Source organism: Delphinus delphis, chromosome 1 (genome assembly GCF_949987515.2).
Source record: "Delphinus delphis chromosome 1, mDelDel1.2, whole genome shotgun sequence".
In the NCBI taxonomy this organism is placed as follows: domain Eukaryota; kingdom Metazoa; phylum Chordata; class Mammalia; order Artiodactyla; family Delphinidae; genus Delphinus; species Delphinus delphis.
Genome location: NC_082683.1, coordinates 74,216,520 through 74,243,713, shown reverse-complemented (window position 1 = coordinate 74,243,713; position 27,194 = coordinate 74,216,520). Strand labels below are relative to the sequence as shown.

General features: G+C 40.1%; 1 protein-coding gene across 1 annotated transcript in view; it reads right to left on the bottom strand.

The window, feature by feature from the left end:
- Positions 1 to 398: 398 nt before the first annotated feature.
- The window catches only part of DNAI3 (dynein axonemal intermediate chain 3), a 66,697-nt gene continuing 39,901 nt past the window's right edge, over positions 399 to 27,194 (bottom strand). Inside the window, exons 13-21 of the mRNA XM_060006248.1 lie at positions 26,514 to 26,661; positions 25,059 to 25,146; positions 19,362 to 19,492; positions 14,006 to 14,069; positions 9,505 to 9,635; positions 7,539 to 7,743; positions 5,807 to 5,898; positions 4,291 to 4,407; positions 399 to 574 (exon numbers count right to left, since the gene is read on the bottom strand). Of these exons, the coding sequence (XP_059862231.1) occupies positions 431 to 574; positions 4,291 to 4,407; positions 5,807 to 5,898; positions 7,539 to 7,743; positions 9,505 to 9,635; positions 14,006 to 14,069; positions 19,362 to 19,492; positions 25,059 to 25,146; positions 26,514 to 26,661 (1,120 nt within the window). The 3' untranslated portion in view covers positions 399 to 430. The remainder of the gene's footprint in view (positions 575 to 4,290; positions 4,408 to 5,806; positions 5,899 to 7,538; positions 7,744 to 9,504; positions 9,636 to 14,005; positions 14,070 to 19,361; positions 19,493 to 25,058; positions 25,147 to 26,513; positions 26,662 to 27,194) is intronic.

The window sequence follows — 27,194 nt, the reverse complement described above, 5'->3', positions numbered from 1 at the left end:
ATTTTGTTGAGCACATGGCCTGACGATCTGTGCAGTGGCCCAGTGGGAGCACGTTTTGGTGAGGTGACCAAAAGCAACCTGATAATTAGGAGCAAAGTTTGAGCTCCACTTCTGTCTGGGATTAGGAGCTCTGAATGGATGTCAGGTGAGGACTGAGGGTGGATGTCTGAAGCTCTGTATTATTACAGGAAAGTGAAAATTTCATTATCAATAGCTTTTATATTCAGTACAAAGTTTAGTACATATTCAGGCCAAAAATGGAAACAGATCTTATTGTTTAATTCAAAAGTTTTAATAGCAGTGAAATAAAAGCTTGATATGCATAAGTAAACCTTTTTCACGTTTAGTTTTGCTAGTTCACCTTACATAAAAAATGATGAGTAAAGAAAAGCCCCACAAAGCCCTCAAAACACCCCTACAGAAAGCTTTTCTATATCATTTCCTTGTTTGACATTGTCTCTTCCACTTTGATTAGACCAAGATTGATGAGGATGTCCTTTTCCAGTTCCAAATAACTCTCGTAGTCCATTTTCAGTTTGGCTTCCAATTGTTCTTTTGACTTCTGATACGTTTCCTAGGGGGGAAAAAAGCAAGTCATTTGTATAAAACTCTGGCAGCTAGAGATACCAAAGGCTGGGAAGGGGCTATTTTTGAAAGTCTGGCCTGCCTGCTGTTCTCTGGAAGGGCTGTGAGGGGCAGAGGGCAGGGGGGCATCTCTTGCACAGTCAGGGAGAGAGGCTGCTGGCTCTGAAGGGGAGGGGCAGAGATGAGCGGAGCGGTGTGTGCGGACTCCAGGCAGCTCCTGGCGGTGGGGCTGACCCAGTCTGCCGATGGACTGGATGTGGGCTCTCGGGGGCAGGGGCAATCCAGGCTGGCCTACGAGCTCCTGCCACTGATGCAGGGAGGAGCACATTGAGAGGGGAGAGAATAACAATGAAGGGCATTTATTCAGCTAATTTACCCAGCACCACTTGCTGAATAATCTGAGTCATCTGTTTTGTTCTTTGATCTGTCAGTGTTCACCTGAGTACTGCTCTGGTTTAATAACTGTGACATTTTAATTTATTGTAATATCTGCTGGGGCAGTCATTACGATTTTTAAGATTTTGTTTTTTCTCATCTGTGTCTTCTTTCAGAGGAACTTTAGGGTCACTTCACACAGGATGGTGTGTCATCCTGTGTTGCTTTTGTTTTTTCTCCTCTTGTCCTGTCCCCATCCTAATGTCTTCCTGTGCCTTCTGATGACTTGTCACAAAGCCCTGTCTTTGTGGATTCCATCAAAGGGACCAGAACTGTATTTTATTCTAGTTTCTTTAGAGAATAATTTGCAAGAGGTATTTTCCTCTTTTGAATATTCACAATGACTGATGTTCTCTTCCCCTGCCTCTGCCACATTCTTTCCGTATGTTTGCTTTTCCCCCTCTCTTAATATCTCTGCTTTCTCAGGTTCTTCATGTCTAATCATTATAACTGCTTCATAGCATGGTGAGGATTAAATGAATTATTAAATAGGACAGGCCCTCAGAATGGTGCATGCGCCCAGTAAGCACTTGTTAGCTACACTAACCAATTCACAAAAAGAGCACGACTTGATAAGGTGAGAGTAGAAAAATGTTATTCTTCTAACCTTTGTCCTTTACAACATATGTGACAGATTCCGTAGCACTTCCTATCATTTTTAGGTATTAGAAATAGTGTCGTTTTCAGGTATTTGAAGACTCAGGCCAGTCCAATATCCAAGTGAAGGCTGCCCCTTGTGGCTCCCAGGGCAATGCCCCCCTGTGCACCTCCAGGCTCTTTCTGTAGATCGCCTCACCCCACTTAGAAAGTCCTTTGGGACACCTGATTTGAGCCTAGCTACTTCCAAGTTTCCACCTGGCCCCAGGAAAACTTACCACCCTCACTCTGCCATCAGTACAAGTTCATTGCCCCTGGTCCTCTCTCCACCCATCTGTCAGAGCAGTTTAAGCTAATCTTTTGCCTGCAGACTTTCCAACCATAGGAGTCAGGTCCCTGTCCCTGTGTTTCCTAAATTCTCCCTGGACATTCTGCTCTGGTCCCTTGGTAACTCCTAGCTCTTGGATTTCTGTGGCTCAGGAAGCCTCCTGCCAGGTGTACGAGGCCAATGGTCCATCCTGGCCAGCAACCTATCTCTAGCAGTGCTTCTCTTGAAGGTTTCCTCCCAGAGTCTGGGTGGTGTTGCAGAAGTGGGAATGGGGGATACACAGCGCTCCAACACCTCTCTCCAAAAAAAAAAATCCCCTTTTCCAACCTTCTTCCCCATAATTCTTGCCTCCCTTGTGTAGCCTGGAGTGTGGGTCATTGACTAGGGGTTGCAGAATTCTTTTGAATTCTTCCGTCTTCTCTGTCCCATAGAGATGACATAATGGATCATATGGAAACTGCTACTTTTCTCAGTTTCGGGTGTCCAGCTGAAATTCCAGTTAGGAAAATTCCCATTTTGTGTGCTGTTAGAGCTGTAATTACTATTATTTTTCAATAAGTGAGCGGTATCCAGATTCAATGTTTGCAAAGAGATGGGTATATGATTTCCCTCACATGTGTGGGTTGAAGTGCACAGCCTAATCCCTGCCATTCGGGGGGCGTTCATGAAAACCAGCCTTGCTGGACGGATGTGTGATCGTCCCCTGCCCTCGGTAATAATATTAATAGTGGACACTTCCTAACTGCCAGTTACTGGCTAAGTGCTGTAAATATTTCAACTCATTTAGTCCCCACTGCAATCCGCTGAGGTTGTTAGTTTGTTCCCATTTCCCCTGTTATCAGCAGTTGCTTGTAAGGAGATACTTCTGACCAACATTAGTTATTTTTCCTTGGTGACCCTTTTCATTTTCTAAATGTAACAGAGGAGCCCTTTTAAATGTATTCACTTATCCACAGTCTAGTTCCAGAGAAAACTTGACAAGTGGTAGCTCTAATTTAAGGAGGGTACTATGTCAAATGGAAATGAAGTTACAAGAAGGTGGAAAAGTCTTGGAAACTCAAAAGCATCATACAATTCCAAGATATGATTATTATAATATTCAAGTTTTTTAAAAGTACTTCACATTGTAAATTATTTTTGGATTATCCACAATTCTATGTGGATAATTAGCTGTCACTATGTTATTGAAACACTCCCAGTAATCGATGATTGCTGGTGTAGGAAAGGGTGGCAGATTTTCACCCAGTGTTTGTGGTTGTGCAAAAGAACAGACCAAGACCAATTTTTTTTTTTTGTAACAAAAGAAAACAAAGAAAAGTTAATTAATTGGTGTTCTTTTATACCTTGTCACCACTAAACAATGCTTTTAAATGATGCTCCCTCTGTTTTTGTTCCACTAATTCGTATATATCAATGTGATAATGTTAATCTATTTGCTAATGCAGTACATTAAAATATTTCCACATGCTTGTGCTTTTAATTGAGACCTAGGGTCTTACATGAGTAATTACATTGGAGGAGGCTATATATTTGGCTATAAGGAAACAACAGGCGGTGATGAAATTGTTGGTGACAAAAGGGCAAGGAAGGGAATGAGCAAGAGACAAGCAGAAATATGGACTGAGATGACCTCAAGTGAGAAAGAAAGAAGAGCTGAATTCACAGAATATTTCAAGGCCCTAAATTCCAGTGGTCAAGGGAAGACCAACAGAGTGATGGAATTCACATCAAACAGAGAGGCTGAGGAAGAGGATGGGGGCTTCAGAGATTTAGGTTCCTTTTTGGTAAATTTTTTTTTTTTTTTGCGGTACGCGGGCCTCTCACTGTTGTGGCCTCTCCCGTTGCAGAGCGCAGGCTCCGGACGCGCAGGCTCAGCGGCCATGGCTCACGGGCCCAGCCTCTCCGCGGCATGTGGGATCTGCCCGGACCGGGGCACGAACCCGTGTCCCCTGCATCGGCAGGCGGACTGTCAACCACTGTGCCACCAGGGAAGCCCTGCACTGTTTTCATGCATTATTCACTAGATGTTAAAATTCTATGAAATGAAAGCATTCGAATTTGAATCTTTGTATCTATAATTGGTATTTAGATACCACTGTATCTAAAGGCCTTTGAAATATAGAAAATTTCAGAAACTTAAATTGGGTAGAATCTCACTAGGTGTGTCCAACTGGTTGTTCTGACTCATAGTAAGCTAGGAAATCAGAGAAATGCCCCCTTGACTCCCATCAGAACAAGAATGAAAAAAGGCATAATTTTTCTATTAAAATTGTGGAATAAGCCAAACAAATATATTCTCAATGGCATTAGAGGGAAGCAATTATTGTTTCTGAAATTTAACTTACAACTTTTTTCTTCTCCATTTCCATTTCTTTCTTTTCTTCTTCCCGAATTTTTTTGCGCTGTTCTACATATTCCAGATGCTTGACTTCTCTTTCAAAGTAGTAGCTTATCCTAGATACCTGTTAGAAGCAGAGGCCCATGAGAGGGGGACCCACATGGAAGCCCCCATGTTCTTCATGAGGCGCTGAAGAATTTCTGCGGCTTGTAAGTTATTAGCTAGATTACCTGCTTTGGGATAATGCCCACAGGCCCACTATCAGAGGAACTAGCTAATTTGGGGGCTACTGGGCTAAGGTTTAGGGGCCTGCGAATTGAGGGATGGCAGGAAAGGAGTGGGATTGGAAGGAGAGAGCTGCAAAAAATTGCAATTTTGTTGGAGAAATATTCAGGGATTGCTCCCACCCTCCCTTCTTTCCTTCTCACTTTTAAGACTAAGGGAAGTTTCACATCATCAAACAAACTTGGAAAACCCAGATGAGGATGTCAATGGAAACCATAAAGGGACTGGAAGCACAGCTGAGTTCCTGGTCCCCTGGAGAGTTTAGCGTGTGGACGTAAGAATAGAAGCAGGGAAGTCAGCAGAGACCTTGGGCAAGGCCACCAAGGGAAGGAAAGTTTTTTGCATACCAGTAACTAGGGTGATGTTGTTGGGACTTGCAACAGATTGCAATCTATATGTTTAATGTTGGTTGCATACATATTTATGTATTTCTACATATTGATCTTCTTTTTATAACCTAATTATTAACACTGCTTGAAACCCTTGGGTGGTGTGCATGGAGTGGCAGAATACTGCCACTTCAGACCTGCTGCCTGCAGCATACCAAGCTGGGGAAGGACGGGTGGAGGCTGGCAATGGATAGATGCATAAAAATGTCAGCTGGGCCCTCTGGGAAGGATATCACTGAAATAAGGGTCCCATGCTTAGGTTACAACGTGAAAATAACATCTTATGATCATGAATCCTCAAATCAATTCCTCTCTGAATCTGGGCTTCATTTACTTGGACTTTCTTTTGCTGCATGCTTGTTTTTTTTTTTTCCCTAGCTTTAAACCATTTATCTCATAAAAGAGAAATACATCCCCTTTTTTAAAATTTTTATTTTATATTGGAGCATAGTTGATTAACAATGTTGTGTTAGTTTCAGGGGTACAGCAAAGTGATTCAGTTATACATATACTTGTATCTATTTTTTTTCAAATTCTTTTCCCATTTAGGTTAACATCCCCTTATTTTTGACTGCATGATTCTTTTGTTCTCTTAAAGAGCAAAAATGCTGTCATTTCCTTTTTTTAACATCTTTATTGGGGTATAATTGCTTTACAATGGTGTGTTAGTTTCTGCTTTATAACAAAGTGAATCAGTTATACATATACATATGTTCCCGTATCTCTTCCCTCTTGCATCTCCCTCCCTCCCACCCTCCCTATCCCAATGCTGTCGTTTCTGAACATACTTCTAAAACATGCCTCAGCAGTATCTGATCACGTAAATCCTCAAAGCCAAAAGTTACTAACCTCATTGGTGGAAGGGCGACTTAGTGTCCAAGGAATTTCCAATATATGCAATGTTCCATAATAATCAGCTATAGCTATAAATTGCTGCTTAGCTGAAAGATTAAAAAAATGTGGGAGAAGAAAAACTCTGCAATCAGAAAGCCACTTTAGAGGTTAAGCATGTGCTGTGTTTTTGTTTTGTGATTTCCCAAAGGACCTGTTGTGGTTACAGTGATCTTGGCTGAGACCCTGAGTCTTCGTCAGCCACCCTGCTCACCCCCAATCATGTTTTCTCAGCCTCTATATAAGGAGTGTGGCTCCTAGCTGAGATTGACCCTCTCTGACTGGATCCACTGGGCAGATTTGAAAAGAAAGCAGGGACAACACATGGAAGATTTTCAAAAAAAAAATCATCATGCCAATTTTCACCAAAGACATAGTAAGGGCCAAAGGATGCCATTATCCAGATGAATTTCAAAGACACAGCCAGAACCAGTTTTCTTATTATAAAAACAAATTGCTTCCTTTGATCATTTAAAATGGATATAAAACACGAATGTGTTTGAAAATTTAGTTTTCTCTCTCATCAACTTTTTTTTTCTCATTTTCAGCAGGTCTGGTTCAAATTGCTAAATCCTAGACTTGTAATCCCTGGAGGTATACAAAAGCAATGTTTTGTAGCAAAGATGGGAAAACACACTTTGGTGACACATACAGCCGAGTAGTATCAGTCAGACTCTGACACTCTTAGAGATTCTGAAGACTGTGTTTCTAAATGTAATGTTTCTTCTGAGAAAGAAATGAATAGAAAGACAATTTTATGCCTGCACATCTTTGGAAACAAAGGGAAAGTTCTTTGAAATGGAGCAAATATACATTGAATTTGGGTAGAAAGTATTACTTGGGTGAAACAGAGAAATTGGGACAAAGGATATAAATTACTTTTCCATCGACACATTCTTAAATTTCTGCTTGCTCTGTTACATATTACCTTTTTCCTCTTTATAGTTTAAAAGTTATAGTTTAAAGAGATATATGACCCCGCAGAGTCATTTGATCTCAAGAAGGAAACTGCTTGATATTGTCCAGTGGAGGGCCATAAAGTGATAAAATATTGAAAATTTGTGACATAATGAAAAATTAAAGGTACAGAACTTATTCTATTTGGAAAAGAAGCAGCAAAATGTAGCAAAGATTTAGGGTTCACCCTGTGATTTAGGGACCCGGAGAGGGTGAGAAGGATGCTTTTTTTTTTTTTTTTTTTGCGGTATGTGGGCCTCTCGCTGTTGTGGCCTCTCCCGTTGTGGGGCACAGGCTCCGGACGCGCAGGCTCAACGGCCATGGCTCACGGGCCCAGCCGCTCCGCGGCATGTGGGATCTTCCCGGACCGGGGCACGAACCCGTGTCCCCTGCATCGGCAGGCGGACTCTCAACCACTGCACCACCAGGGAAGCCCAAGAAGGATACTTTTTACTGTGTGGTTTAAAATCAGCCTCTGCTTGACATACTAAAATGTGTCTCAGAAATAACTGTTGATGAAGAAAATAGTGAGAGAAACTCAGGTTGTATCTAGAATTTGAAAAGGGAAAGGAAGGGGAATGATGGGAAGGAAAGAGAAAGGAAGGGAAGAGATGGAACGGGAAGGAAAATCTTGAGAAGAAACATCACAGGCTTTCCAGTTGAATGTCAAAATGTTCCTAAGCTAGCCCCAAAAGGCAAAATGACTTAGCTCATTCAATCAGAATTAACATACCAGAAAAGGTCCAGGGTTTGATGTATGTGATCATAGTTATACAGATGTTTTGTGACTGGACTGGTTCGTGGGTTTTCTCCAGAAGGTCCCAGATATCGATGTATCCATCTTCTCGGCCAATGTAAAAGACTCCAGGCCTTGTCAGGGACCAGTGCCCTGAGGTGTACCTTTTTGGTGCACAGGATGACTGAAGGAGGGGTCCAGTCTAAAAATAAATTAAAAAAAAAAACAAATTAAAAGCTTTTGTTGTTATCTGAGAGATATTCACAATGATTTTTTAAAAGTAAAACTCAGATGGCTATGATCATATAAAAGATCAAACCTTCCAATCGAGCTATTTATGGTTCTAATAATCCAACTGCTGCTAAATCCATTGCTCTTTCTATGGAGACTGATGGACACAGGAGAAGTAAAGATTATAAGCAAATTTTGCCTATATCTTTATTTTCTTGTCAGGTGCCTGCTCACCATGGAAATAGCTCTGGTGGGCAGGAAAAGGGAATGAAAAGTCAATTCTATCTGTGAGCTGCACCCAATGGCTTATTAATATTATTTGGAAGAGATTCTGGACCACCAAAGCAACATAAGATCATCTTATCTTTTCTCTATTTTGGGGTAATTTGCCTTCTTTGGGAGGTTTTCATAGAGACTGAAGATCAGAATGTGCTCTCTTCCCACCGTCATGCTCCGCCTGGGCTCATTCACCAACTTACATCTGCGGGACTAAACTAAGTCATGAGCTGCTGGACTGAGTTTAGAGCTAAGGTATGGGAAGGTGGAGCTGCTTTCCACCTTCCCATACATGCAAACAAAACCTTCCTACAGGGAACAACGAAGGTCACCAATTCACGGACTCCTTAGAGGCAACAGGCCAAACTTGTTGCTCGGCTCCTTCAGTTTTGGTGGATAACCAGGTTCCTGACCCCTGCATGGTCTTTGGACAATCTTGCCTACATTTCTTTTGTCTTCCTCTTTAACCGCAAAACTCATGCTTGCTTGTTGTAAAAAAAAAAAAAAAAAAATGAGCATACAAAAGTACATTGTTATAAAGTAGAAGTCCTTTTGTGATGGACACTTAAGGAGTTTTCAACTTTTTTCAATGACAAACTTGTACATCTATTCACACACATTATTTTTTTGAGTATTCCTGTAAGTTAGAGTCCCAGAAATAAAAGGGAAAAAAAAAGTGTTAGGTCAAAGAATACATATATTACAGCTCTGATATATATATATATATATATATATATATATATATATATATATATATATATATATACACACACACACACACACATATATATGTATATACATACTTTTTTACAGATTTTGATAATTTTCTTAAGTAGCTCATGAGAGGGACACATCCTACTGATTTTCCCATGCCCTTGCTTCACTAGATTTTACCAGTCTTTCTAGTTTGGGGCAGTTTAGCTTCTGTCTGCCTGGACCCAGGCCCTGTCCTAATCAGGAGCACTGGATTCTTGGCACGGCCTCACCTTGACCCATGCACGTCTCTGCCTGCCTGGTGACGGACCCCTTAGCTTTCCTAGTCCCACTTTCTGAGCCTCCCGACAAATTGCCCAGTGCAAGAGCAGTGACAGACCCATTGCTTCTCCTTAGAGTTCGTGCCATAATCAGCATTCCATCTTGTATTTTAAGCAGAGGGAAAAACATAAATCAAGGGAACTGCCCATGATATACACAGTATTTCGAAGAAAAGACTGTTTGGTTTCAGAGAACAAAAGACTTGTACATGTTTCCTTCCCTCAGGAAAGAAAAGCAAATGGTTGTGTTTTCCAAAGGCTTGCAGTGGTTCTGCTGACAGGCTGGGGCCCAGGCCATCTGTTCCAATTTCTCTAAAAAGTGTCCCAAAGGCATTGCTATGTCAGAACAGTCTGTTTTTCCTATTGTTTTTCTCAATAACAAAGGACCACACACCCACTCCTCCATTTTGCAGGCAACTTACCATAATACCTTCTTTCCAGATGGCCACGTTCCAACCCCCAACAGTGAGGATAATGTCCTTGTAAAAAGGTGATCTCTGAATGGTGTGAACACCTCCATCATGGACTGTGTAGAGGCTCAAGGGCTTCTTTGCTGTTGGAGTGGAAAAGGCCATTTCACCTTTTATAACACTGTTTACATTCCTGCAATGAAGAATGGGCAGACCTCCGATGGACAGACAGGTCCCGATTAATGAGGTCCAAGAGTGGAGAACCAGAGGTCAGTTGGGGTGAATGAATCTGTCAAGGGACAGCTCCTCCTCTTTTTTAAGGCAAGTCCAGGGAAATTCCCATCAAGGCTACTTTTCAGGCTCAAAGGAACACTTCCTGTTCTTATTCATTCACTCACTTATTAGTCTATCAGTCAATAGTATATATTGTTAGTCAATAAATAACTGTGGATTGTTTGTATGTACCAGGTACTGTAGATGGATGGGTAAACAATGGTTAATAAACAAACATGATCTGTCCTCTTGGACCTTACAGTCCAGTGGAAAGACAGATACTCAACAAACAAATCCCAAGGTATATAATAAAAAAAAAATGTGAAAAGTATTTTGAAGTAAAAAATATCACAAGAAAGAATAACAAGGGACATTCGTAATTTAGGCTGAATGGTCAGAACAGGCTTCTCTGAAGATGAGTCACTTAGGCTTGAGTTCATCACGGGAAGATTTTGGTGTGGAGTAGCATTCCAGACAGAAGGAAAAATACACACCAAAGTCCTGAGAAGTGTTTAGTGCATTTATTATTTTGAGGAAGGCAATAGGACTGGAGTCTGATAATCCCAGGGTGAGACATAGGAAACAAATGGAGACCAGGAGAGTCCAGACCTTGCAAATCCTTGTTAGGAAAAACATTTAGATTACATTCTAAGTGTCATGTTTTTTAATGAGCCCTTTAGGCCTAGAAGACTATCTGATTGACATACGAAAGGATTCTCTGGTTGCTGTGGCGAGAATGGATCAGAGGCAGGTAAAAGCAAAGAGGGGACACCATGGGAGATTGTTGCTGTAGTTCTAGTGAGAGAGGATGGTGACTTGGATGAAGGTGCAATGGAGGAGTGGATAATCAGAAACGTTTGCGTGCTAGAGTTGACAGGAGGGGTGAGAGAGATGAGTGCTGAGAATGGCAGCCAGGTTTCTGGTAAGAGCAACAGGCACTCTGTACTTTCCATTTATTGCAACTGGGAAGACTAGAGGACAAGCAGATTTGGATATTAAGATGAAGGCTTCCCCGCTGTCTCTGCCCCAGGCACCAGGGTCCTTCTGCTCCCCTGGTCTGCCTCTTCCGCCATGGCTTGGGCTTCCTCTCCCCGGTCCTGGCTTTGGAGCTGGCTGCTCCTTACTCCTTGCTGCCCATACCCACAAGCCCCAGGGATGGCCCTAAAAATATGTGCCTGTCCAGGCCAAAGCACAATGTGTGGCTATTTTATACTAAAACCACGAATTTACTCTGAAACTTATCATATTAACAGCTATGTGAAGGTTGGATTTTTTTTTTCTCAGAACAACAATGTAACGTTAAGCAGAAAAAAAAAGCTACCATAATCTTGTAAAAAGCTGATACAGTGTCAAAGAGATACTTGTCCACCCATGTTCATAGCAGCATTCTTTGCAATACCCAAAAGACAGAAGCAACCCAAGTGTCCATCAATGGATGAATGGATAAACAAAATGTGGTATATCCATACAATGGAATATTATTCATCCTTCAAAAGGAAGGGAATTCTGACATATGCTACAACAGAAATGAAAACTGAGTATATCATTTTAAGGGAAATAAGCCAGTCTCAAAAAGGCAAATACAGGGACTTCCCCGGCAGTCCAGAGGTTAAGACTCTACCTGCCAATGCAGGAGGCACGGGTTTGATCCCTGGTTGGGGAACTAAGATCCCACATGCCGTGTGGTGTGGCCAAAAACTTAAGAAAAAAGGCAAATACTGTATGACTCCACTTACATGAGGTACTTACAACAGGTACATTCATAGAGATAGAAAGTAGACTGGTGGTGGCCAGGAGCTGAGGGGAAAGAGGAGTGGGGAGCTAGTGTTTAACAGGTACAGAGTCTCAGTTTCACAAGATGAAAAGAGTTCTGGAGATTGGTTGCACAACAATGTGAATGTACTTAACTCCCCTGAACTGTACTTAAAAATGGTTAAGATGTTAAATTTCTTGTTTATGTATATTTTTATCTCAATGTGAAAATTATTTGAAAAAAGTGTATACAGTAAAAATAAATAAGTTTAAACATAGCTCTTCTAGGTTAAAAAAGACCAATTTTCCTCTAACCAGAGCTCCATCTTGAAGACAGCACAGAAGCCTAATTTCTAAGAGCACCTTGAAGTGATCTGGAGGATTTCTGGGAAGGCAGGAGACCCTTGGAAGCCAACAGCTTTCTTCTTGCTGTTACTTGTGTCCCTCAGATCCTGGTTTTGTCCTTGGTGAGCCGGGCTTCCCTACACCACCTCACTCTGGTGAGCAGGGCTATGCAGGAGTCTAGAAGCCCTCTGCAAAATGTAATGACCACCAGTGATAGGAATATAGATAGCCATCAAGATTTGTACTTTTAACATGTTAGAGGTTCTCAGCCCATATAACTTTTTCTTCCTTTTGTCCTTTGGAAGACCTTAGAGCCATTCAGCAGTAAATGGAGCTGTCCTTAAGTTATTAAATGAAATGCCAGAGCCCCCAGCCAGGTTATTATAAGAAACTTACAATAAACGAAACAGTAGCTTTCCAGAGTCAATATCTAACGAAGGATTTAGTATACTGATGTGGTTAAGAGCACAGACCATCTGGGTTCAAATCCAGTGTTGCTGTGAGGATTAATCCATGGAGAGTACTGAGTGCCTAACACATGACGTGTGCCAATTTGTGAGTTGAGTACATGAGATGATTATGTTAACTGTCATCATCATCAAATACATCAGCCTGTATTTCTTGGCTTGTCACTTAGATCATCTGTTTGATTTGGACTTCTTCATCACACACAGCTCAGTCAGGGTAATCTGTCTTTCAGAAGTTTCTTCTTAGAAAAGGAAATTCTCCTTCCTGCCTTTTTGTATATTTGAGATAAGAACATGGGGCTCCCAGCAGATCAAGAGAAAATGGCCCCCAGTATTTGCCTCATCTTTACCCAGGAAACCTCCATGGTGTTTATGAAAGACATCAGGCTGGTAGCTTCCAAGGAAAACACTGCCAGTTCACAGAATGTTAAGTAGGGCATGCAATTTACAGTTCAGCATGTCTACACATTGATTTTCCCTGAACTTCAACCATTATCCAATGGAAGTAACAGTGTCATTTGGCTTTCCACGTTACAAAATACTTGACTGGTAATTTTAAAGTATTAAGATGACTTAAAAATAGCCTTTAAGTAGGTGGTTAGAGCTATTTCTCATTTTTTTGGAATGAATTAAATGTCAAGAAATTAACAGCAACTTCTCTTTTTCTTTCCCACTCACATCCCACTGGTCACAAAGTCCTGGCATGATGACTCGTATGTCTCTCTCTCCCTCTTGTATTTCCTCTGCTGGATATCCTTGTCACCCTGCCTATACATCAGTCCTCTCCATCTCTCATCTAGGCTATTGCAACTGGCCATCCTACTTCCCACCAATTAATTAACCCCTGATCTTCTGACAGAGTGATTTTCTGATTATACTGGTGGTACTAGGATAAGGTCCACAGGTTAGTAAAGCACTCAAGGCTCTTTGCCATCTGGACTCAAATGTCCTTCCTGGCACCTCTCCTGCTGCTGTTGCCCTCTCTGTTACCATGCTTTGGCCAGAAGATCTCCCTGTTTACTAATTGTGCACTGCTCTTCTGAGCTTCTATGTTTTTGTACTTGTTTGTCTTTCTACCTGGAATGCCTTTCTCCAGCTGGAAACTTGCAAACCATCCACCTGGGCCTGTCCCTCACACCTCTGTTCATCTGCCCAGAGTCTGGGCCCTGGGAGCAGGGGAACATGTGGGCACGACCAGTCCCAGCCCCAAAGGAGGGCCCTAGAGTTAACTTCTCCCATACAGGACTGAGGTCTGCAAGATCATGGTAAATTTAGCTTATAATTTCATGCTGACTCAGAATTTCCACATAGCTGAGCTACTGGGTTGTTGAATTATTGAAACAGCATGGTTATTTTAAAACTGAATTGTCCAAGGGTCTCTGTAATTTAAGTATCAATACATCAGTGCTCCTCAAATTTCAGTGTGAAAACAAATCACCTGGAGAATTTTATTAAAATCTGTATTCAGATTCAGCAGGCCTGGGGTAGGATCCAAGATTTTGTTTTTCTAACAAGCTCCCAGGTGACAACTGTGCTGCTTGTCCGAAGCCCTCACTTTGAGTAAGGTGTAGGGTCAGAACCTCAGGGGCCCTCTCTCCCATTAGCAAGGACAGGGTTACTCGTACTTCGTAAAAAAGAAATAAGTTATTAATAACAGAGCAATCACCAAAACTTACTCATAAATCGGCCAGTTTCAGGGTCTTTCTCCATTTTCCAATCTGTGTATATCACTTCACCTTCCTAAAAATATTACAGGTTCCTGATCAGACAACTTAAAAGACAAGAGTCCTCTTATTCATGTGCTAAGACTGACCACGACCCAAACAAACACAAAGTAACAAGTCAATTTAATCAAACAATAATTTGGTGCAGTGTGGGGAGGGAAGGCTCAAAATGATTAGTTGATTTTATATTAAACAAAAAAATGAATTTGTTGAGTTTTTATCTACACACATCGATGGGGAGAACACAGGCAATTATGAAGCTATTCTAGGTACACAAGTTCCAACTGCTGGGTTCCCAAAGTCGTTGTTAACAAAAAATTGTCCCAATAGACTGAAAGCTCCAGAAGGGGAGGGATCTAGTCTGCCTTATTCAGTGATTTGTTCTCAGCATGTTACAAAGTCAGTACTTAATAAATATTCATGAAATAAGAGAGAAAGAGGGAATATGTATGGTACTCATCATCTTTGAAAGTTGAGAAGAAGAAACAAGAGTTCTAGCCAAATGACATAACAAGTAATATGTATTCCAGTTCTACTTATGGCCATTTTAAGGAGAAGAGAAAGAAGAGGGACCTGGTGTAAACAAGAGGCAGAAATTGCCACACAAAGGGGAAAGACAGACAGAACCAGTGAATGAAGAGGTGGGAGAGGTTCAGAGAAAAAATTTACTCCCAGGCCACCATCTTATAAATGTAAAACCCACATGCAATCTCCTAATCCCAATGTGTTTTTCATTAAATAATAAGAGGAAAACACAGAGAAGGGTATATATTAAGATGAGTTAAGAGGACTCAGAGGAAGGGATGGATTGGGATACATAGGTGAGAGAGAGGAGATGGGAAAACATTTGATTTATGCAAAGTGAAGGACAATCTCATGGGACCAGGGCCACTCATTCATTCACTCATCTGTGCTTTCATTCATCCATGTCAACTCATTTAACAAACAAGGACTGTGTGTGGCGCTGGAAATTCAGAGTCTGAAGACAAGCCCTCCCTCCCCTCTTGGTACACAGTCTAAGGGAGCAGACAGCCTGGGATGCGTCTACTGTACACCTCTAGCCCATCGCCTGTGGCACATCACCCTTGGAGTTACCATTTCCTGAGCACTCAGTGCTGCTGGAGTTGTTTGGAGCTTTATGTACATGACCCCAGCCCTCACCAAAGTCCTGTAAGAGAGTTAATATCTCCTGGCTCTCACAGCTGGTATGTGGAGCTCAGAAACTGAACCGAGTCACGGGAATAATTTGCACCAGGTTAATAAATATGTGTTGAGTGGTGATTACATCACCAGCCACTTGGCTAGAAACCTTAGCATCCCCCTCCATCTGGTTACCTAGTTCCAACAATTTCACTGCCTCCATGCCTGTGTGACATTCTCGGCCCCACTGCTCAGGCCCTCTTCACCACTGGGTAGGCCCACCTGAGATCACTGTCTACCAGGCCTCCCTGCCTACAGGGCTCCACTTCCTCCAGCTTCAGCCCTGAGCCAGCCAACCTAGATCCCAGAGAGGCATCCCTTAAACTCTCTATCCAAAGTACAAGGATCAGTCAGCCACGTCAGGGGTTGGCAGGAGAGCGTCCCACTGGATGGTCAGCCCCGCGAGGGCAGGGAATTTTGGATGTCTGTTCTCTGCTATATTCCCTGGGCCAAGAACAGTGCTTGGTATATATTAAATGTTCAGTAAATATCTGCTGAATAATGAATGATATTCACTCCAAGGAGTGCAAGGACTTGAAAGGCAGGAAAGAGTTTGGTAAGAAGAATGAGAGAAAAAATCAGAGCAGACAGAGAGAGTGAGTAGACTGGTGCAGGTGGGGGTGGAGAGAGAGAAAGGGGCCAAATGATGCAGAATCTTACATCATTTGGTGTAAGGAGTTTGAATTTTTCATGTGTCACTAAGTAGTCACTAAAGAGGAGTTTAAGCAGAGGGTGTCATGCTTTAATTTCTGCTTTAAGATTTTGTGGTTATTTCTCTTTCTAAAGCTATCATTCTTGGCTTACAAAACTTTGGTGTGCACAGAGACAAATATTATATGAATCCACTTACATGAGGTACCTAGAACAGTGAAATTCATTGAGACAGAAAGTAGAATGGTGGTGCCAGGAGTGGGAGGCAGTAGGGAATGGGGAGTTACTGCTTTAATTGCTACAGAAGTTTAATTTGGGAAAATGAAATAGTTCTCAAGATGGATGGTGGTGATAGCTACTCAACGATATGAATGTACTTAATACCATTGAACTGTACACTTAAAAATGGTTAAGGGGGACCTTCAAGATAGCGGAGGAGTAAGACGTGGAGATCACCTTCCCCCCCACAAATACATCAAAAATACTTCTACATGGGGAACAACTCCTACAGAACACCTACTGAACACTGGCAGAAGACCTCAGACTACCCAAAATGGTCTTGGTGCTCCAGCTGGGTGTCAAGCCTGAGCCTCTGAGGTGGGAGAGCTGAGTTTAGGACACTGGACCACCAGAGACCTCCTGGCCCCACATAATATCAAATGGTGAAAGCTCCCCCAGAGATCTCCATCTCAACGTGAAGACCCAGCTCCACTCAATGACCAGCAAGCTCCAGTGCTGGAAATCCTATGCCAAACAACTAGCAAGACAGGAACAGAACCCCACCCATTAGCAGAGAGGCTGCCTAAAATCATACTAAGTTCACAGATACCCCAAAACACACCACCAGATGTGGTACTGCCCACCAGAAAGACAAGATCCAGCCTCACCCACGAGAACATAGGCATCACTCCCCTCCACCAGGAAGCTTACACAACCCACTGAAGCAACCTTACCCACTGGGGTCAGACACCAAAAACAATGGGAAATATGTACCTGCCGCCTGTGAAAAGGAGACACCAAACACAGTCAGCTAAGCAAAATGAGAAGGCAGAAAAATACACAGCAGATGAAGGGGCAAGGTAAAAACCCACCAGACAAAACAAATGAAGAGGAAATAGGCAGTATACCTGAAAAATAATTCAGAAATGATAGTAAAGATGATCCAGAATCTTGGAAATAGAATGGAGAAAATACAAGAATTGTTTAACAAGGACCTAGAAGAACTAAAGAGCAAACAAACAACCATAAACAACACAATAAAAGAAATTAAAAATTCTCTAGAAGGAATCAATAGCAGAATAACTGAGGCAGAACACAAAAGACCCTGAATAGCCAAAGCAATCTTGAGAAAGAAAAACGGATCTGGAGGAATCAGGCTCCTTGACTTCAGACTATACTACAGAGCTACAGTAATCAGGACAGTATGGTACTCGCACAAAAACAGATATATAGGTCAATGGAACAGGATAGAAAACCCAAAGATAAAACCACGTACATATGGTCACATTATCTTTGATAAAGGAGGCAGGAATATACAATGGAGAAAAGCCAGCCTCTTCAATAAGTGGTGCTGGGAAAACTGGACAGCTACATGTAAAAGAATGAAATTAGAACACTCCCTAACACCATACACAAAAATAAACTCAAAATGGATTAAAGACCTAAATGTAAGGCCAGACACTATAAAACTCTTAGAGGAAAACCTAGGCAGAACACTCTATGACATAAATCACAGCAAGATCCTTTTAGACCCACCTCCTAGAGAAATGGAAATAAAAACAAAAATAAACAAATGGGACCTAATGAGACTTAAAAACTTTTGCAGAGCAAAGGAAACCATAAACAAGACAAAAAGACAACTCTCAGAATGGGAGAAAATATTTGCAAATGAAGCAGCTGACAAAGGACTAATCTCTAAAATATACAAGCAGCTCATGCAGCTCAATATCGAATAAACAAACAACCCAATCCAAAAATGGGCAGAAGACCTAAATAGACATTTCTACAAAGATATACAGATTGCCAACAAACAGGTGAAAGGATGCTCAACATCACTGATCATTAGAGAAATGCAAATCAAAACTGCAATAAGGTATCACCTCACACCAGTCAGAATGGCCATCATCAAAAAATCTAGAAACAATAAACGCTGGAGAGAGTGTGGAGGAAAGGGAACCCTCTTGCACTGTTGGTGGGAATGTAAATTGATACAGCCACTATGGAGAACAGTATGGAGGTTCCTTAAAAAACTAAAAATAGAACTACCATACAACTCAGCAATCCCACTACTGGGCATATACCCTGAGAAAACCATAATTCAAAAAGAGACACATACCACAATATTCACTGAAGCTCTATTTGCAATAGCCAGGACATGGAAGCAACTAAGTGTCCATCAACAGATGAATGGATAAAGAAAATGTGGCACATATATACAATGGAATATTACTCAGCCATAAAAAGAAATGAAATTGAGTTATTTTTAGTGAGGTGGATGGACCTAGAGACTGTTATACACAGTGAAGTAAGTAAGAGAAAAACAAATACCGTACGGTAACACATATATATGCAATCTCAAAAAAGATAAAAAGGTTCTGAAGAACCTAGGGGTAGGACAGGAATAAAGATGCAGACGTAGAGAAAGGAGTTGCGGACACGGGGAGGGGGAAGGGTAAGCTGTGACAAAGTGAGAGAGTGGCATGGACAAACATACACTACCAAATGTAAACTAGATAGCTAGTGGGAAGCAGCCGCATAGCACAGGGAGAATAGCTTGGTGCTTTGTGTCCATCTAAAAAGGTGGGATAGGGAGGGTGGGAGGGAGATGCAAGAGGGAGGGGATATATGTATATGTATAGCTGATTCACTTTGTTATACAGCAGCAACTAACACAACCATGTAAAGCAATTATACTCCAATAAAGATGTTAAAAAAAATAAGAAAGAAAACTTATGGATTATGCAGCCAAAAAAAAGGTTAAGATGATAGATTTCATGTTTATGCATATTTTGTCATTATTGTTATTATGTTCAGTTGTTATTTATCTTTTGAATTGAGTGAGTTTTTCACTCTCTTCCCTACTAGATTGTTCTGGCCTAACAAAGCAATATATTTTCTTAGTAAATCTCTAACACTTCACATGGTTTCTTCCATACGGTATAGGTGTTTGATAAATATTTGCAGGCTGATCAAAAAATTATTAGTGAAAAGACTCATACCTAATTTTATAGACTTTTCCACTTTTGTTCAGGAACATCTCAAATATGAAGCTATGAGGCACTGAGGTTAAAACTTTTAAATGCAAGCAAGCGTATAAAAATATGAAAACAGTATAAATATTGTAAGCCAAAGGATAGAAGACTACAAAAAATACTGTAAGTTCTCAAAAGACAAACATACTGTAGAGGTCATAATCACTTATTTCAATGTAATTTAGAAGCAGATAATTCCAACTCACCTCTGTTCCCACAAAGAACTTGGTGCAGAAGTCATCTATTGGCTTGAGATAATTGCCCAACCCACCTTCCAGATTCTGGTATGGGTTCATTTCTCCTGCTTTCATTGCTTTGCTTTGGGCTAACATTTTGTCTTTTGGAGGTGTATGGATAGAAGAAACAGATATTTACACTGAAAGATATTCTAAAATATAGTTAGTCTGTATTCTCTGTCCTTTGTGACACATATCCGCCCCATTTCCTCCCCAGTGTGGTGGGCATAAGTCCAAGCGTTTTTAGATTTCTAATTTAGCAGTAGAATGCCTTTTTCAAACCAAAGTTTGTGTGGACTCCCCTGCCTGTAAAACTGATCAAAGCTGCACTGCTCTGGTTGAAGTGTTTCATGGGTGGGAAAGGGAAGATTCCTCTGCCCACTTTTCAGGGGCTCTAAAAGTTTCCATAGCACAGCTTGAAAACCAATTCTACATCATTTACATCATTTCAGAATTATTTACAGTACATTGGACACAAAATACATCCTCTGGGTTAAATAACACCCTTGATTTTCTTAATAAGTCATTGGTATTTCTCTTGACTTGTTAACACCCTTGATATTCTCTAATGAGAAACTCATGTCATTTTTATTCACTTGGCATCATGTAGCAATTTTTCAAATAATTTAAGGTTAGTCGCTCAAGTCCCCCCAAATTTTTTAACTTCTAAAAAATAAATCCATCTAAAATGTGTTACTTGTTTGTTGTAAACACAGCGTATGGAACACAATTTAATGTTTGCTGATTAGTTCAGGTTTATTATTTACGAACATCAATGATTGTGTTATATTACAGCTATCCATGCAAACAGTAAGAGCACAGTTAACCTGGGGTCTGAAACTCAAATGTTATCTGGAACTTCTTTCTTTTTAAAAGTATCTGGTGTCAGTCAGATACTTTTGTTATCTAAAATTAATAAATGTTATTTGTTGAGATCTGAAATTAATAAATGTTATTTGAAGCTTTGGAAAAGAGAGAAAAGCATGAATAAAATAACAAAAATCCTTCATTATCATATTTCCCAGAGGTAACCACTATTAAAATATTGGTATATTTTTCCCTCTATTACTTTTTGGTGAATATATATAGACTATTTTTTAAGTGAGTATTCTAGCTTTTTATCCTGATTTTCTATTCTCTTAAAGATATGTCTGGGGCATTTTCCCAAATCATTTATTTGTTTTTAAATGTGATATTAAATTTCTGGGAAAGATCATAATGAGATATAAGCTCACAATACTTTACTCAGCACACCTCCTTAATGCATTCTCTGGGTTGTATCAATCATGGGAAAATCAACTAACAAACATATACGTGAAAACTAAGATAGGAGAAGAAAACTTCAGCTATACTAAAAATACACATTGCATTTCAAAAAACTTTTGAAAGTAATTCCAGACAAAAGTAAAAGATAATCATCATGATTTAGTAGGTACAGTCAACCAACACTTCCTTTGGGATCTACACGTTTTGAGCAGTCCCTTTCATATTGGGTAAGACATTAAAAACAAGTACCAAAGTAAGCCAAACATGGAAGCTTTAAATAGCTGTATTATGAAGTATCATCAACATTTTAAGAAATAACTAGGCACATTCAATCGCATTGTTCTTACTAAAAGATATTATTCATAATACATTTAGCAAGAGCAAAAAGGCATTTCGTACCCATTTAATACTTAAAATTAAAATCATTAAAATATTTATTTCAAATTCTTCACTCTGATTTTTGTCTGTTTTTCTCTTTTTAAAATCATGTGCATAAATATGTTAGTAGAGTAGAACATGTGTATAATTTGTAAATAAATACATGTTCACTGGGGATATGTGCTCAAAAACGTTTCCTGAGGGGGTGCAAGATAGAAAGATTTGGAACCCTCTGGCCTAACACGGGGAGCCAAGAGCCCGATCCAGGGGTCACTACTGATAATGAAAAGGAAAAGGCAAATGTTCAATGCATTGTAAACAAAGACTTAATTACCCTGTGTGAGAGACTGGGCATGGCGGCCTTGGGAGAGAGGCAGGGATGACTCACGTTATGGGTTCTGTTCCAGACACACTGACGTTGTAGGATTAGGTTGGGTTCAATCCCAAGAGATGGTGAGAGGCGAGACTTAAGGATTCTCATCAGAGGTGAGAGAATACACTGTGTTACCAAAGGGAGAGTGCGTAAAAAGGAAAGCACACAGCTGAAGTTAGAGTTTGAGGTATATTCATGATGAGAGGGCAGTAAGGTGAAACGGAGGCAGGAAAGAGGAAAGAAACTGAAGGAGGATCAGGAAAATCACAAAAGCCAAGGTGTGAGCTCCAAGAAAAGGGGCTTAGTTGATAGAGTTTAATGTGATGGTCAAAGAGGATGAAGCCAGAGAGAAATGCTATCATCAACTGCATTTACTCAGACTTGACCGGAATAACTTGGATATTTATTCAATTCAATGTCATCCTCATGGGTCATGGATTTTCCATCACCAGGAATAGTAATAATAATAGCAGCTAACATTTACTGAGTGCTTACTACATGCCAGACACTAAACTGTGTGGGCTAAACCATTTCATTCAGTTCTCACAATAACTCCTGAGGTGGTAAAGCATTAATTCTCCTCCCTGGGTGAGTAAACTGAGCCTCAGAGAGATGCAGTAGCTTGCCCAAGGGCTCACGTATGTTAGCTAACATTTATTGTGAGTTGATGATGGGCTGTTCTTAGAGCTTTACATGTATTAACTAATTTTATCTTCACAACACTCTAAGAGGTAGTTACCTTTATTATTTACTCCCCTTGTCTTCATCTCTCCCTTTTCAAACAGGTGGGGAAAAAAAAAGTAAGGCACAGAGAGATAAAGCCATTCGATCTGTTCAAATAATAAATTGTGGCTTTGTGATTTAAACCCAGACTCCAGAATCCACATCCTAAAGTATTCTGACACATTGCTTAGAAGAATATAATGGAGGCTTTGAAGATAATTCCCAAAGAGGCATTCCAGAACCATTTAGAGCAAAGGTTTGTATGGAAACACAAAAGACCCCGAATAGCCAAAGCAATCTTGAGAAAGAAAAGTGGAGCTGGAGGAATCAGGCTCCCGGACAACAAAGCTACAGTAATCAAGACAGTATGGTACTGGCACAAAAACAGAAATATAGATCAGTGTTACAGGATAGAAAGCCCAGTGATAAAACCATGCACATATGGCCACCTTATTTTTGATAAAGGAAGTAAGAATATATAATGGAAAAAAGACAGCCTCTTCAATAAGTGGTGCTGGGAAAACTGGACAGCTACATGTAAAAGAATGAAATTAGAACACTCTCTAACACCATATACAAAAATAAACTCAAAATGGATTAAAGACCTAAATGTAAAGCCAGACACTATAAAACTCTTAGAGGAAAACATAGGCAGAACACTCTATGACATAAATCACTGCAAGATGCTTTTTGGCCCACCTCCTAGAGAAATGGAAATAAAAACAAAAATAAACAAATGAGACCTAATGAAACTTAAAAGTTTTTGCACAGCAAAGGAAAACATAAACTAGACAAGAAGACAACCCTCAGAATGGGAGAAAATATTTGCAAATGAAGCTGCTGACAAAGGACTAATCTCCAAAATATACAAGCAGCTCATGCAGCTCAATATCGAAAAAACAAACAACCCAATCCAAAAATGGGCAGAAGACCTAAATAGACACTTCTACAAAGATATACAGATTGCCAACAAACAGGTGAAAGGATGCTCAACATCACTGATCATTAGAGAAATGCAAATCAAAACTGCAATGAGGTATCACCTCACACCAGTCAGAATGGCCATCATCAAAAAATCTAGAAACAATAAATGCTGGAGAAGGTGTGGAGGAAAGGGAACCCTCTTGCACTGTTGGTGGGAATGTAAATTGATACAGCCACTATGGAGAACAGTATGGAGGTTCCTTAAAAAACTAAAAATAGAACTACCATATGACCCAGCAATCCCACTACTGGGCATATACCCTGAGAAAACCATAATTCAAAAAGAGACATGTACCACAATGTTCATTGAAGCTCTATTTGCAATAGCCAGGACATGGAAGCAACCTAAGTGTCCATCGACAGATGAATGGATAAAGAAGATGTGACACATATACACAATGGAATATTACTCAGCCATAAAAAGAAACGAAACTGAGTTATTTGTAGTGAGGTGGATGTACCTAGATAGAGTCTGTCATACAGAGTGAAGTAAGTCAGAAAGAGAAAAGCAAATACCATGTGGTAACACATATATATGGAATTAAAAAAAAAAAAAGGCACTTCCCTGGTGGCGCAGTGGTTGGGAGTCCGCCTGCCAATGCAGGGGATACGGGTTCATGCCCCGGTCTGGGAAGATCCCACATGCCATGGAGCGACTGGGCCCGTGAGCCATGGCCGCTGAGCCTGTGCGTCCGGAGTGTGTGCTCCGCAACGGGAGAGGCCACAACAGTGAGAGGCCCATGTACCGCAAAAAACAACAACAACAAAAAACATGTGGAATGTTTTAATATTGCTTTGAAAATGTCTATAAAAATTCAGTGATTCCATTTTTTTTAGCATGAGGTCTTGGGTTGTATCTATGAAACACACAGCTTCAAAGTGAATTTTGCCCAAGCTGGGTATTAGTTGTATAATATGTTTTTCTTCAATGTCCTATTATTTAACTGAACATTGAACAATTTATAAATGTAAATCCTTTTGATAAGGCAAATATTTGAAAAATACTTCAGTTGCTAGTGATTCTCATACATTTTCATTATGCATTGCTCTCCAGGTGGGATATTAATCCACAACTTTATTCAAACAGTTTTGACAGCTCACATGCATACCCTTCAATTACTTCAACAAAGGTGTATAGGTTGAGATATATTTAAAAGTCAAGGGGCTTCCCTGGTCGTGCAGTGGCTAAGAATCCACCTGCCAATGAAGGGGACAAGGGTTTGAGCCCTGGTCCGGGAAGATTCCCACATGCCGCGGAGCAGCTAAGCCCGTGTGCCACAACTACTGAGCCTGCGCTTTAGAGCCTGCGAGCCGCAACTACTGAAGCCTCTGCTCTTAGAGCCTGTGCTCCACAACAAGAGAAGCCATGGCAATGAGAAGCCCGTGCACTGCAATGAAGAGTAGCCCCTGCTCGTTGCAACTAGAGAAAGCCCGCGTGCAGCAATGAAGACCCAACACAGCCAAAAAAAAAAAAAAAAAGTCAATTGTTCTTTCTTTTCTCAGTTTTCTCATGGTGTTGTATAAATATTAATTTTTCTATTCTATTCTGATTGAGAATGGTAATTTGTTTCTGAGCACTTCATAACTTAGTCTGCTAGACTTGAGATGCATTCCATTCTGTAGAGTTATTCTTGACCACATACATATTCATTAAGTGAGCTTTGTTAAATTTTTTAGTGTAATGAATTTTCAAAAATATATGAATGTACTCAATAACTGTGAAACTGAATTGAATTGAGTTCTGTCAAGTCTTTTGTTGTGTATAGGCAGTTTTAGTGTGTTGGCTATAGCGATTACAGCCTTTGTAAAGTTCCATATTGGAGGGTTTGCTTTTCTGTATTTTGTTTTTTTTAGACTATCCTAGCAAGTATTCACCTTAGACGTAAGGAACTACTAACACCTGAACTTCATTAGATGCCTTTTTAATAAGAAAAAGCAGTTACCTTGTGCTTTGTAAAGAAGACTGTCTTCACTCAGGCTTAACTTGGTTGGGCAGTGGTCTAAAGCTGTTTCACCTTTAGACAGCCTTATCTTTTGAGAGAACATACAAGAAAGATGATTTCCATATATCCTTAAATTATCCATGGCTGGTTTATTCTTGCTTTTCCCTTCTGCCCCCAGATCTCTATGTCCCTACTTCCCTCTCCTTCTCCCTTCTGCATTCTCCCTCAGATTCTGGTTGCTTTTCCCCAATGGCAGGCACCTAAACCACAGTTTCTAAAACCAGGCTACTGAGGGGAGCTTGTCTGGGGGCTCATTTCCAAATCCCAAAGTCTCATGTGTTGTTAAACTTCTGAAAATGTGTTGTCTTCTATTCCATAAAATCTCATTGTTGGTTTTAATATAAAATAATGGCCTATTCCCCTGTTCCCTAAATCTTTTAGTTAAACAAAGCTCCAAACAGTTGTGCAGGGACCTTGCATTCCCCTGGAGCTGTCAAGTCCCTTCAGGGACACACATGCCCCTGAGTTCAAGGATGGCCCTGAGTCTGCTCCAGAATGGGAAACTGTCACACTTTACATTTTCCCCTCATGTCTCCCTCCTCACTTTTCTCCAACAGGATGTTTGTCCACATGCTATACAATTATTCTCAGGTGAAGTTTTGTTTGCTTGTTTCTTTTAAAAGTATCTACATCTCAGTAAATCCTACCCTAGAAAATTTCTAATCCTATTTAATTTCTAATCCTAGTTACTTCAGGAATATTCTCACCCCTCTGTGCTCTCTCTTCCACTGGGAGCAAATACATGATAATGTAATTCTAGTGATACTTGTAAATCAGAGGAAAAGAAAAATATTAAGTTTGGAATTAGAATTAAACATTCCAAAGAAAAAGAGCCATCAATGTCAGAAGTTCATTCATACTTTTCACATACTTCCCATCCACGGCCTTATCTTTCTTAAATTAAAACTACTTTTCTTCAAGCTCTGCCACTGAAGATAACTACAAATAATTTCTCTTTCAATTACTTTCAGCTTTATTTGGTCATAGGTATTACAATACAATTCTACTATTGATATGCAAAATACGTAGAATTTTGGCTACAGGAGGGGTAAAATTAGCTTTCCCAGGCTAACCTAAGAGCCTACCAATTTTTAAGCAACTGCTATACAAATGAATAATTATTACACAAACCACTGGTAAGTTGTGGCTTGCTTATACATGAACAAATATCAATCTTGAGTTCACAATAACTGTGATTTCTGCCTTGACCTAGGCAGACCTTATAATAACTCTCACTGAAGAACTGATTGGTTGAATGAATATAAGTATTGTAATGTCCTGTGTTAATCTGAGCTGCTCTACTTTTATAGTGTGCATATATGTATGTATGTCTATGCATATAAACCATATAGTGTATATAAGCAAATAAAATGGACTAAATCCCATGTTACTTACCTTAGAAAGAGGTTTCCAGGAGAGATTTAGATGCAAAAAAGTGGATGGTACATCAAAAGGAACTTCAATACTTTCTTCTTTCTTTTTCTCTGGTGGTGGTTGAGGGGTTAAGGCTTTCTGAGGTCTGATATCCCAAAAACATATTGTGCTTTAAAAAAAGTTTACAGTTTATTTTTTAACTAAGTACAAAGAAGAGGTGTAACCTCAGGACTACCATTCTTGCTGCTACACATTACCAATGTGATCATGGCTATATTTGATATCTCTGAATTTAAGATTTTTATGAAATAGGACTGTTTTGCATTGAATATTTTGGGGAATTATACCATTTATAGGGTTATTTAATGACTTTGCTAGTATTGAGACTAATATTATCATACATGAGAGCTGAGTTTTGAGATTGACATAATCTTTTCTTAAAACATAACAGTTTTATTGAAATATAACCCATATATCACAAAATTCACCCATTTAAAGTAGTCAATTCAGTGGTTTTTAATACATTCATTGAGTGGTGCAAGACATTACCACAATCGATTTTAGAAGATTTTCATCACCTTCCAGAAAAAAACGTGTACATATTACCAGTAAGTCCCCATTTCCCTTAATCCCTCCGACTAGCCCTGGGCAACCACTAACCTACTTCCTGTCTCTACAGATTTGTCTATTCTGGACATTTCA